This window comes from Simochromis diagramma, unplaced genomic scaffold (genome assembly GCF_900408965.1).
Source record: "Simochromis diagramma unplaced genomic scaffold, fSimDia1.1 OVJJ01000585.1, whole genome shotgun sequence".
NCBI lineage: Eukaryota > Metazoa > Chordata > Actinopteri > Cichliformes > Cichlidae > Simochromis > Simochromis diagramma.
In genome coordinates, this window is record NW_024387398.1 from 5,328,119 (window position 1) to 5,341,639 (window position 13,521).

Below are 13,521 nucleotides of genomic sequence, written 5' to 3' on the forward strand. Positions count from 1 at the left end.
ATTTGTCCTGTGGCCTGCCAGGCTTGTAATATACTGAGAGGAATCATGAGGATGACAAAGGAGGCTTCGCTAGCCTCACTAGCCAATTTACACAACAATAATGTTCTTAAACTTAACCAAACAATGCAATTTTTGTCTTACTTTCCTTAAAAAGGTCTGAATTTACCTTGAAATTTCAACTTGAAAGTGAATAATGGTGAATAATTTTGTTGTATCTAAATCTGTTTCAATTTTATTCAATTAAAAAAATAAGTAATGTTGCGGTTGGTTGATTTGAATATTGAGTAAGGGCTTCTTTTTAAGCAATCAGTGTGGCCTGAGCTTTTAAAGCCTTTGTTAAAGAAGGAAATCAATAATTTACAGGTTCCATTGTTTCAATAATCTTTTGGTTTTCTGTGTTTTATACAGTAAAAGTTTCTTTGACTTCTGGATTATTTTCTTGATATAACAGACATTGACTGTCACTTTTGGAAACATTTTTGAGCATTTCTCATAATTTTTTTAATATTTTACAGACAAAATGGAAAATAGGAAGGGGGGGGGGGGTTATTAAGAAAAGGATGGCTGAATGGACCGATGACGAAGATGAACGACCCTTTTGTGCCATCACTTTGAAGCTAGAGCTGCAACTACCATTTTATTTTCACATTATTTCACATTTTCATGCATTTCACACTAAATTGTAATTAATCAATTTCCAGAGTGCAAAGAGACATTAAGTCATATTTTATCTGAGCACTGGTCCAAACCCTGGACAACTTAGAGTTGAAGTTAGTGGAACTATGAGTAGAAACTGTTTGTTTGGTGTGGCTACTGCCAGTTAATTTTCTATCGATCACTTCTCTGATCAATAAGCTAAAATATGTATGTTCTTCTTTTTCAGGACCTGGAGATCGTCTACTCTTATCTCCATGGGATGGAGGCCTTATCCAACCTGCGAGAGCACCAGTTGAGGTGAGTCTCTGCACACCTCCCCTGTACTTGATTAACATTTCCTGAAGCTTGATATTCCCATTGCATGAATTTAAAATTCAAATGAATGCGTGGTGACAACTCCTCAGTGTATGCTGCATTGTTGTCAGGGGTGGGAAAATTAACATTGAACCACTAGCTATGCTGTATGCTATTGAGCTACTTCTATTTTTTTGTAATCCAGGAGCCAGTGTACCGTCCAACAGCATACTTATTGGAATTTATTTTTTAGACTATAATTTACAATAAGCATCCAAGTGCAGTTATTACTATAATATATGGTCGGTCTCTAGCATCTTAAACCAGCATATTTATTATTCAGTTTTAAGTACTTCTGGACCTTTGAGTCTTTCTTCATAACACAGAATAACATATGTTCATTCTTCATATATTAACTGGCTGGAACGTCATTTTTAACAAATGGACATAAATATCACTACATTTTAGTGAGCTTCTTATTTCAGTCAAGAATGCATTTTGTAATATTTCTTTAAAGTTGACCTGCTTTTCTTATTTTCAGTTTTTGACATACAGCTTATTTTATGATGGATCTCGATGGTTTGAGTTGGTGCACCAGCTGAAATGAGCCATTTTGGCTCCTCTGTCTTCTCAAGAGGACAAATAAAAGGACTTTTCTCCTCCAGATAAAAATAAATGATACCTGCTCTTAAATCTTGATTATTACCAGCCTCAATACCACTTATCCATGCCAAGCTTCTAAAACTGCAGAAGTAATTTTTTCTCTTCCCAGTTGTATAAATCTCTGTTTGAAACTTTAGCCAGCATCTAAAATATCTGCTATGACTAAACTGTAAACTGACTAAATGACTAAAGCGAAGTCATTGTTGCACTTTTCCCCTAATAATCTGTACCTATACCTGACCGGGTCCCCGTGAGGCCATACTCTCTGCTTAAACCTTGAAGCAATGAGCCCTCCCTGCTCTACTATTCATGCGTCAGTTTGCCTTTGGCTCCTCCATCTTCTCTGCCTGGCACACACTTTCCAAACACTGCATGTCAGAAGTCTGTTCCCAGCATGCCTCGTGTGCATACATGTGGATTATACTAGCAAGGGAACAATGTGGCGGTGCATGACCCGCGAGCTAGAACATTCCACTGTGTGACCCCTCAGAGGCCTCCAGCACTAACCCCTCTCCCTCCTCCTTGTTTTGGATCGTACAGAAAAGGAATGTCCCCGTAGTCCCACAGACCAACCCCTTTTGCCAACTTCAGTTTCAGTAACTTTAAAAAAAAAAAAGAAAAGAGAAAAAAAAAAAAGCTCCCAGCCAGACATCCCACTAACGATGGGATTATATTATACTTCTGTTGTCTGAACATTTTGGGAGGAATGTGTTGTTTTTCTTCTGTGATCCTTTTTCACAGTAACTTGTTTTTCTTGAGCTGGGATTGTTTTTAGGTCTTTGTATAAAGAGGCTACAAAATGCTGTCCACCCGCAGCTGTTTTTGAAAGCATTTGTGTTTTGATCAGTTACTGTTTACTACAGTGGTTTGCATGTACTGTTGAAGAGCGTTTGTCTTCTCTATACAGGCATCTGGGGAAAGCCTGACATGAATGGACTTAAAGTGAAAATGTTTCGATTCCAGAATTTAGAACATAAAAAAATGAAATGTATATAAAGTTATAAAAAAAACCTTGCTGCACAAAAAGAATACAAGAAGCTGTGAGGCTGGATTTTTCAGGGCAGAGTTATGTTTACAGATTATAATATTATCAAATATATTTTTTTGCCTCTGTACAGGCAACAAGAATGCCAGACTGTCTGTTCTTCCCAGGCCCAGAAGCTGGATATATCAGAATTCCTTCAGGGAATTCCTTCATATTTGCTACAGACATCCACTTGGACTATAAATCGTGCATAAGACATGCAGATCATGTTTGACACTGTTAAAAAAAAATAAATAAATAAATGTGTAAAAGTACAACTGGGTAAAAATTGAGAAAAAGACCATTTAACCAGTGGTGCAGTGGGACCACATAGTCAATGTGTGCTTTATTTTAGAGGACATACCAATACATACTCACTCTGCTTTTGTTAAGTAAGAAAGTAAATCACTGCAGTGGCTTAGCTTAAACGTAGATGCGTAAAACCTACCTCTTTAGAAAGGAATCTTCCAGATGCAAATGTAAATATTTTACTGAATTAAGTTTAAAAGTAACAATTATGTAATTGGTGATCAATACGTTAAAATACCATAAAGCATACCCAAATAAAAAAGGAGATTTGTAAAGCTTTAATTTTCAGCAAATTCAATGCCCTGACATAAACAAATGTTTCTCTGCAGTTTGAGGATAAAGCTCACCATATTTTATAAGGAACAAGGACTGTAGTCTTTATGTTGTAGATCTGCCTAGAAAAGAAGATTTGTCATACCAGTTATATACCAAGTGTAATTTAACCAAGAAAAATGAGAAAATAATGAGGCAAAAACAACTCACTTCACCTATCAGCAAAAGCCTCGATAGACCATAATGCACTGCAACAACCAGAACCATACGCTGTGAACCGGTTAACATGGACAACCTTGCAACTCTTTATAAGTCCCAGCACTCTAAATTTTAATTATAATCAGCAGCAGGCTTTCTGACTGTCAGTCACTGTTGCTAAAGGTGACTCTAGGATATGCAGAAATTTGCTAGTTATAGATTTATAATAACATAACATTGATAACATTTGATCATAAATTCACTCAAACACAAATATGAGGCCTAACTGTGATTCTTTCTTCCCTCTGTTTCCTCTCTCTCTCTCTCTCTGCAGGATCATGTGTGAGACGGTGCGTTATGAGAGACATGAGGCCAATGAAGTGCTATACTAGTAAGTACTATCTCTGTCTGCTTGGGTATTCATAATATTTGTCCAGAGCCGCATGAACAAAGCAAAAAAACGATGGGTAGACAAAGTAACAGTATTTTCAGTTCTTTGTAATCAAAGCACCCTTTGCTTCAGGATACAAATCGGTGTTATTGATGGGAAGAAACATGCCAACTGCGTACAGAAGAGTAACCCCGGTGACTTAATAAAAATAAATGTCATTAAAGTGCAGAAGCAGTATGAGGCAGATCACTCTATAGCACAACTGAAGGATAGCGAACATAGAAATTATATCCAGTCATATTTCAGTGCGATTCAATAAGTGACTGATCTAAATTGTCAACAAAAGCTGGAATAGCTCTTAAAAGCATTTTCTTCAGTTTGGAGAGAGCCAGCAAGGCACTAGTGGTGATGCTTACATGCTTCCTCCTGTGAGCTATCTGTTTGGAGGGTTAATGTGATCAGAAAGCTGCATTGACAGCTTTCAGAGAGCGTGTGTGTGTGTGTGTGTTGGATCCATTTTGAAAAAGCTGGCACAACTGTGGTATGCACAAAACACACACAGTGTTTGACTGCTGTCACGTATCTAAGTCTTCCAAACACCCAGAGTGAGAATTAAGACAGTTAATTAACTCTGCCAGTGTCTCGGGGGGCTACAGAGGAGGCAACATCCCTTTTCCTGCCTTCGTATCCTCCGTGTGTGTGTGTGTGTGTGTGTGTGGGTGTGTGTGTGTGTGGGTGGATGGTGGATGGTGTGGAAGAGTCAACACCTCATTAGAAGCCCACTTGGCAGTGGGGGAGCTGATTTAAAAAATAGGAATGCAGACTAAATGGTGGCCACAGTACAGTCCAGCTTCAGCAAGATTCCTTTAGGTGCCCCACACCACTTACTGTACACACACTCAGAAACACTAAGGCTACGTCCACACTGATGCGTTTTCTCTCAGTTTCGGCCTCCCGTCCACACTGAGACGGTGTTTTTGCTCAAGTAAGGCTACGTCCACACGTACCCGGGTATTTTTGAAAACGCAGATTTTTCTATGCGTTTGCACCTTTCGTCCACACATAAACGGCGTTTTTGGTCACTGAAAACGGAGATTTTTAAAAAATTCCGGCCAGGGTGGATATTTTCGAAAACTCAGCCTTTGCATTTACGTGTGGACGAGAAAAACGGGGAAAACGCAGCGTCAAAGGTGTGCGCCTTTTTTGACGTCACACTGTGCGCCACGTTATTGTTTCGGTGAAATGAATTTCTACAATACTGTTACTGTTAATTTTACTCTCTGCAGTGTTTAAATGCTTACATATACACACACAGTTACTGTCTCTCCACACATAGGACTCTGTTCTGCTTCTATGCCCCATCCTTGTTTACTATTTCCCACCGAGGCTTCTAGACTTCTGATTGGCCAACATTTCTACACGGTTAGGAATATATCGCCACCTGTTGCTTTGGCATGTTCCTAGCAGCGTTTTTCCTTCATTTCTGCGTTTACGTGTGGACGGGATTGTTTTTTAAAACTCCGTTTTCAAAAATACCCGTGCACGTGTGGACATAACACAAGGCTACGTCCACACTAATGCGTTTTCTCTCAGTTTTGACCTCCCGTCCACACTGAGACGGCACTTTCCTCAAGGAAAAACGCAGCGTTTTAAAAACGCTATCGAAAACGCATGCATTTCAAAACGCAGCTGTCCCGTTGGAGTGTGAACACACGAAAACACAGACTTTCAAAAAGGATGATGCATTTTAGTCATGTGATGCAGTCATGTGACCAATTAAACAAAGATAGCGGAGGGCATTTTACAGCAGTTGTTTTGTTTCCTCTCAATTTTGACAGCCCTATTAAAGATGAATATCAGTTTGTACATGCTCCAGATAGCTTTTCTTCAAATTCTTTAACTCTCAATCGCTTTTGCAACTTTGTACTTTTGTGTTACTCGCAGCAACAACGCCACCTCATTGTTAGTCCATTTCAAAAACTCGGTGCTTTTCCTCAACTTTTTGCCGCGACGTTTCAAAGTCCTGAAAAGTAAATAAACGGCAGACAGAAATGAGGCAGGTCGAATCGTCTTGCGTTTCACGCATGCGCAGCGCTGGAACGTTTTCGGCCGTTTCGATGTGGACGCACAACTCTGTGAAAACGACTGAAAACGATAGTGTAATGCGGAGCGTTTTCAGATGAAAACGCAGCTTTCAAATATAGCTTTCAAGTATAATATATGTAACTTTATATTGACATAAGCAGTTAATTAGCTCGTTCACGTTTAACCTAAGTTGTTAAAATGTATTTTTAATGTCATCATAGCCCCTTACAGTAACTGTTTGCAAAGTCATCATTAATAAATGTTAAACCTGACTGCTTTTATATTGCTTCAGAAAAACCAAATTATTATTATTACTAGTAATGTGTGGTTAACACGTTCTCTGACTGGACTGACAGTATAGAGGTTGCAGTAGTGCTAATACTATTTAAATAGCAATAATTGTCTAAAATAGTTTGAAGTGTTGCTGAAAATGAAATGTCTTGTACATTTTGATTCCTTACTTTTGTCTTTGTGTAGGCCTTTGCAGGTAACTGTACTGTTATGTGCTTTGTTGGTTGTGAGGTTATGTTAAAACTGTTAACATAAAACTGTTAACATAAATCTGCAGTTGAGTATGAGTAGGCACTTTAAGTGGTGGTGGTGACATAAATTACAAAATTTGTGTGCTTATTTACTGAATGTGTTTACTTTCACTAGTGTGTTAGTATCAAGGCTACTTACCTACACTGGCAAAAAGATCGAGGTTTTGTTTAAAGTTTGCTCTTTGATTGAATCAACCCCGAATATCCATACCTGGAAAATTAAAAATAAAGGTCTACAAATCAGACCTCCTTATTTGATGCTCGAAAGCTGTGGACGAGGAAACTTCTGAAACAAACAACCACCAAATAAACACTGTGAAAGGATTTTAAAGTCTACTGAATGTTGTTTGTCAGATAGGACCTTTAAAGTACATTAATACAGTATTTTCTCACTGAACTGGGAAAGAAGCTCTTGAGCTGCTGTCTTTCTCTATGGTTTCAGTGTTGTCAAACATCTTTATGAAAATGAAAACAATGGAAAAAAAAATGTGGATAAAATTTCACATGAAACGGTCATTTTCAGCACTAGCTCCTTGGTGTGGTCACAAACAAAGCGGAGAGCATAACTGCAGGTAGTGTGCTAATTTACCCCTGAGCTAAAGCACAGAAACGCAGCATGCTATTTTGTTTTTGGGAAATTGCCTCATTTGATTTGCACAACTGTGCATGCTTACGCCAGTGTTTCTGGTTGCGTCTGTGTACAGCTGTGTGTTTGCATGTATTTGTATATGCGTGCCAAGCTGTATTAACCTATAAAAAATGGTCAAGGCTCTCCCTTATAAAAGCTGTGTATTAAACAGCAGACGATCAGACTGAGCTTTCTCTGCAGGGTTTTAATCAGCCTGTTATACTGAAAACACAAGCTTTTACCAGTCTCTTTCTCTCCTCATCTGTTTATAACAGTGGCAATAATAGGCTGCAAAGTGAGGGCTCTAAAAGTTAATTGGGAAATTAAATTTTGATAGTATCAATATTAAGTTGTATCCCAGAAAACCACATATAGTGTAAAGCATTGCAATACTAAAGAAATTAGTTTAAAAAAAATGTAAACCGCATTTAAAGTTGGTCTACAGTGACAATTAATCAAATGTCAGAATAATTTCCAAGACATTTAGGAGACTTTATTTATTTATGTATTTATGCATTTTTTTTAGTTGGAGCTAAAGTTGACTGCTTCAAAAGGACATTTTGCATAGAACTGAATCCCAGCTGTCTATTTGTATATTTCTTTCTGTTCAGCAAACATGCAGTCCTGCTGAAGTGACCTTTGTAATGACTTCCACGCTTATAACTTTGCAGGCCCTGCATGGCTGTTGGCAGGCCTGCAGTAACAATTGGATGATAAGGGTGATAGTTTTAAAAAGTACTGCCTTGGGCTGCACACTCATAAAGACACATTCGGTATCACATGAAAACATCGCATCCTGCATTCTGCAAGTCTGAACCTCTCTGGATTTACCATCCGAAGATTAAAGTGCTAAACCCTCGATGGTGGCTGACCTGGCACAGTGGCTGGTGAAGAGGGTTAGCATCATCTGGCTGGTCTTTAACCTCTTCCATGTCAGCTCTATAAATGAAACCCTTGACTTTTGACCCTCTGCTGAGTGAAAAATCCAACTGTATGTATTTGCAGGGCATTGTGCATTGCAGACCACAGGGAGCTATCTGCAGAGAGCATTGGTTGCCAGATAGAGGCAGTGACTAAAGAACAGCTGGTTTATGGGCTACTTTGGTTGTGCTGTTGTCGGTCCTTTAGCCACTGTGGAGAAGAGCAGAGTTATAACATGCAAAGAGCTGAAGTTCAGGTTTTTTTTTTTGTTTTTTTTTTGTGTGTGTGTGTGTGTGTGATACCTCTCCTGTTACTAGTCATCACTGCTGTCACTCCCTTCCCTGGTCTGACCCACTTGCCAACCAGGCAGCATTCGAGCGGTATAGTTGAGTTATGCGCTGGTAGGTTTTTTGGAGAACTGCAATGGTGAACATAGTCTAGGTTGAAATCTCCCCTCTGTAGGCAAATACCTACACAAATTAACACAACTACAGTACCATAAAAACAAGCATTATATTATTATATATATATTTTTGAAGCCATTAATGTGGTTTCACATTAACTTCTGATCCTGTGCAATTTCTGCGTTTTGTTTTGTTTTTGGTTGGACAAATTAAAATTGCCTTGGGACTTTGAATGGACAGTAATTGTAAAAAAGCAGATAATGTTCGTCATAATGAACTGAGGACAGACTACTGAAAATAATTGTTGGCTTTTTCTTTTTTCTTCTTTTTCTGTAAATCAATGAATTATTTTTTTTTTGTTTTAATTAGTGTTTTTAAAAATGATTTGCTGAAGCCACTTACTCATTTCTGTCGAAGAGAAAACATATTTTATCCAATATATTCTGACAATATTAAAGAAGAACACTTAACAGACTGTGATATTTTAACCCCTGGCTAAGGTTCAGAGGGAGCAGCTGTCGGAAAGTTGCCCTCACAGGCAGCTCCTGTTCCATGTGACAGCGTGAAGCTGCTTTCCTTCATAAACGGCGTCATGGGAAGATAGATGAAGGAAAACTCTGGGAGAAAGAGCTGAAAAACTCATCACAGCGACCAGTCAGCTTATATAATTATTCATTCCAGTAAATTCTGTTCAGCTTGTGTGGCAGTGACATGGAGACGTTAGTCATTTGCTAAGTATCTGGTAGAGCTGCTTTTTAATGACAGAAAAATGACAGATGGATGTTTATTTTTAGAATAAGATTTTTTTCTTTTCTTTTCTTTTTTTTTTTTTTGGTTATATCCTGTCTTGAAAGGAAATATTTTTGGAGTTATGCAAAAAAAAAAAGTAGTTTGGTCAAAAGTTTTAAGCGCTGGACATTAACCAGTAGACTCTGTCGTCTCCTGACCTTTTTTCTTTTTCTTTTTCTTTTTTAATTTTGTGTTTGTTGGACAGTTGAAAACTTTGAATGCTTTATTTCAAAATATCAACACAACATTGTGAGACTGCCAGTCTCCCGAGTCCATGGTGAAAGCAGCATGACAAGTTAAAATAGTCAGAGTTGCTTATATGTCCCTCAATGCGAGTGTAGAAACACTTCTAGTGTTTTGAAACTCCTGATTGTTTGTTTGTGTGTGTGTGTGTTGTAATAATATGTGCAATAATATATATAGAAAATTGGCCTTTTTTATGCATTTATTTTACAATATTCTGTTGCATAGAAAGACTTGCATTTGCAGTTAATTTAATGAAAGTCAAAAACTACACTTGCAGAAATGTAAAGACTTTTTTTTTTGACAACTGTAATGTGTGTTATAAAGTCAGACCATCTAATAAAAGAAATGTACTGAAATGTTGGTGTGGACTTTGGGCTTAGTAACTCTTTTATAAAAAATCTGTAGCACACTAGGAAAACGGGAAAACCCCCAAACCATAATGTTCAGAACAGTTAAACCGTGAATTTTTGAGCCTGTAAAATATTTTTTCTAAAAGCCAACTATGATTCCCTTTACTATTTGCAAAAGGCAATTATTCTTGAATGAAACAGTTTGTAAAAGTCAAACCTAATTTTGTGAAAATCTGTCATAAAATTTTGTCCCCATTTTACCCCTGCTGCTGCCTCCATGGCGATCAACCAGATCCCCCACTGTTAAAGGTTTCCCTGTGAGGGGTTTGGTGGATGATGCTTAGCATTTGACTACCGCTTCCAGTACTCATGACCCAGTTCAGTCAAGCTGTCGCTCCACATAAGAGTCTTCTATCTCCTACTTTTTTGGTGTTGTATCTTCTCCTCCTACTTCTCAGCCATGTGAGGTGCTTCCCTCGCTTCCCTCCCTACATGCCGGCAATTAATAATTGAACATTTCATTTCGTGTCGTATCCAAATGCAAAGAAGAACCATATAAAGGACTGAACGAGTCTGCAGGGAACCAGATGGAGATCAGTGGAGAAAAGGGGGAAAAAGAGAAGGGATGATTGTGGAGGGAGAATTTGCTGTGTGTCAGTAGGGTGTGCTGTCTGCAGCCTCATTAGTTGTGCAAGGAAAATGTGGAGAGGAGGAAGGAGGGGCAAGACTTTGTTCCCTTTGATTAAAAGGGGAAAAAACTCAGTCAGCACAGTGATGGTGGGTGTGGATATACGTTTCTGTGAAGATGTATAATAAGGGCACCCATCTTTTACCTTTCTGTTAGTAAAAACCAGTCCCACCTTGCAGATGTGACTGGTTATTAATTTCCATTATCTTGCCAATTAAAACGTCTTACTTGAACCAGGTTTATGCTCAGAAATAATAACTCAAGCTGATGACTTATTAACACCAGAGAAACTTCAAGTACACGATTTGATTTCTGCAGACGTTCAGCTTCTGTGAGACGGTGACATTTCAAAGTACAGACTAATAAACAGACTGGTGGAGGCAGGCGTCATATAGAGAAGCATTTATTTTAGCCTGCTGTTAAGATCATTTTGTGCATTCATAGCAAAGAGAATTACGTTTTTTGCCTTTTGATGAAGCATAAACTCCAGTGTCACTTAAATTTGTGCTTATATGGGATTGTTAGGTTTCTTAAAATGTTATTTGATAAACTGCGCAAAACGCAAGAGGTAGATCTTAAACTCTACAGGCCACAGTTAATATGTTAAAGTTCATGACAACCCAGCTAGGAAAAAGATTGAACAAGTAGGGGGGTTCAACCAGCTTTAAATTGTGTAATTTTCAGCTCAATTTGGAAACATTAACTAACATCCATCCATCTTCTTCCGCTTTATCCGGGGCGCTGGGGCAGCAGCCTACGCAGAGAAGCCAGACCTCTCCCCAGCCATCTCCTCCAGCTTATCCGGGGGAACACTAAGGCGTTCCCAGGCCAGCCGAGAGATATTAACTAACAAAGTAACCATTAACTGCTATGGTGAATTAAGTTATGGTAGCATAAATTACAGCAGTTTACAAGTACTGGCATGTTTATTTTTGCCCATAACTGCTAGGACTTCATGATTCATGTCAGATTTCCCATACTGCTGAAGGTTGGTATCAGTGTTACATGTGACGGGAATATTTCCTTCTCTGGATTTTTGCTTCTTCTTTACTGTCAGAGGTGCGTTTCCCAACACGTCTGATTGACAAGGCCGTCAGCGATGGCTTTTTTTTTTTTTTTAGGACTCACAAAGCAGTCAAAAAATTCACTGATCACTGTTGTAATTACCTGAAAAATGCAGCACAGTGTCTCCGGTGTAATCTGTTTTGATATAAGCTTATACTTAACTAAATCCAGTAACACATAACTCACAATTTATGCTGGTACAGCAGCATTTTGCTTCCTTATACTTTATCTCACCAGCACAGCAGTTATATATGTTGACTCCCCTTGAAGCGCTCTGCATTGAATTGATTGCGTATAGACGAAAGCAAGCATTATTATTATTTATGATTATTGTTCTTTCTTTCTTTGTTTACATTCTCATTAGGTTAATATGTATGTCTCTTTGATAATCCTGCATGTACCACTGATAGAGGTTCAGCCTTTTGAGATTATCTCAGCGCAATCCCTGCGGTATCTGTGAAGAGCCAAGGATAAGCGAGATGATTACAGAGACAAAACTGATGAATTTTAAAATCTGAGGATATCCTTTCAACATTAGCAGCGTAGTTTATTAACACTGACGTACCGAATGTGATTTCTGAAAATTATATTTAGTGAGTTGTTTATCTGTAGGCAAATTCTCCTCAGTGGAGTCTTTTGATGTTCCTTAGTAAGGCCTGTGGTTCACATGAACTGCCACACAATCCTTAAAGCTGAAAAAAGTGCACAGTCTTGATGTTTAGTGTTGTTGTTTTTTTTAACCCGTCATTTTCCCTGGAAAATGACTTGACAATCAGCTGCATCATCCAGAGGTCAGTGTGAGTTTATTTCAGAGGCCCATTTTCCTGTTTGTGTGGGGACAGAAATGAGTCTTCAGTTCATTCACAGTTCTCTCTCTCCCTTCCTTTCAGTTTCTCGCTTTTTTACATTTTTTTTGTAATTTTATTAATCATTTGGCGCAGCGAGCAGTCTTGCATCACTGATGCATTAAGCCACAGTACCTGCACAGAAAATGGTGATAAGTAAACTGACACAGCAAATAAGCTCCATCAATATATTGATTTGTACATAAACATTTTCAATTTACTGTCGTAGAGGGTAAAAGCAGGGAGTGTTCTGCCTTGTGGGCATTCACAAAGATAGCTGCAGACTCCACAGAAGACTACTTGTTCTTATTATACTACTCTGTAGTCTACCTGGAGGATCTTTGTGCTTTTGGTGGCCTTGTAGTGTAGTTGTTGTGCATACAAGTCTGCAGAGAGCCTTGTACACCCACTGATGATGGAATCCATGCCCCACGGTGACCCTTTCATGTAGTGGCATAGATTAAGCAGGGAGCCCTTTTGGGAATTTCTGTCAAGAGTTGTTTTTTCTTTTTATTATCCACAGCAACAAATCAAATGAAATATTTCACCTTACTTGCAAATCTGTTTTTAATAGCCAGAATAGCTGTGATGCATTAGGATGCCTGGCGGTGTCTTACGATGCCAGTAGGATGTTGAATTGCTGACCCTTTGGATCCTGTTTGTTTTACACATCCTGCAAATAACAGATTGAGACCCAGAGCATTTTGGGTTTCTTTGGGTTTTTTTCATCAGTTATAGGCTCATCTATCCAAATCTACAAAAATTCTCATTTCGTTCATCAACCTTAATTATATTTTTGGCTGCTTCGTGTCAAAATATCACCATTAATACATTCTGAACTAATGTACCTCTTTCTGTCTTTCAGCCCTGATGACATAGGAAGCTGCTGGTACATCCTGTTGTCTGGCTCAGTTTTCATCAAAGAATCCATGTTCCTGCCCAGAAGCAGGTAAGATCATCGGCCATTTTGAATGCTGTTTGAAGGTGTGATTTTTGGCAGTAACATGCAAGCATCTGCTTTCCTTCCAAGCCAATTTAAAATGAAGAGACAAATGTCTCTCTCACCAAGATTTGTTTCCTGTCTTATCAGCTTCTTAACTTTTATTAAAATTGGCTTGTAAAAATGTTGCACAGCAGCAAATGTTTGCA

At 38.5% G+C, this 13,521-nt stretch overlaps 1 protein-coding gene across 11 annotated transcripts in view; it reads left to right on the forward strand.

Annotated features, from left to right (window-relative positions):
- Positions 1-569: 569 nt before the first annotated feature.
- Positions 570-13,521, forward strand: part of rapgef2b (Rap guanine nucleotide exchange factor 2b) — a 75,947-nt gene continuing 62,995 nt past the window's right edge. For 5 of the 11 annotated variants that reach the window (XM_040010090.1, XM_040010083.1, XM_040010085.1 and 2 more), the window contains exons 1-3: positions 571-954; positions 3,753-3,809; positions 13,238-13,321. In XM_040010090.1, coding sequence (XP_039866024.1) covers positions 863-954; positions 3,753-3,809; positions 13,238-13,321 — 233 coding nt within the window. In that variant the 5' untranslated portion in view covers positions 571-862. Of the gene's footprint in view, positions 955-3,752; positions 3,810-13,237; positions 13,322-13,521 lie in introns of all 11 variants that reach the window. The other 6 variants (XM_040010081.1, XM_040010082.1, XM_040010086.1 and 3 more) reach the window with 3 other exon arrangements.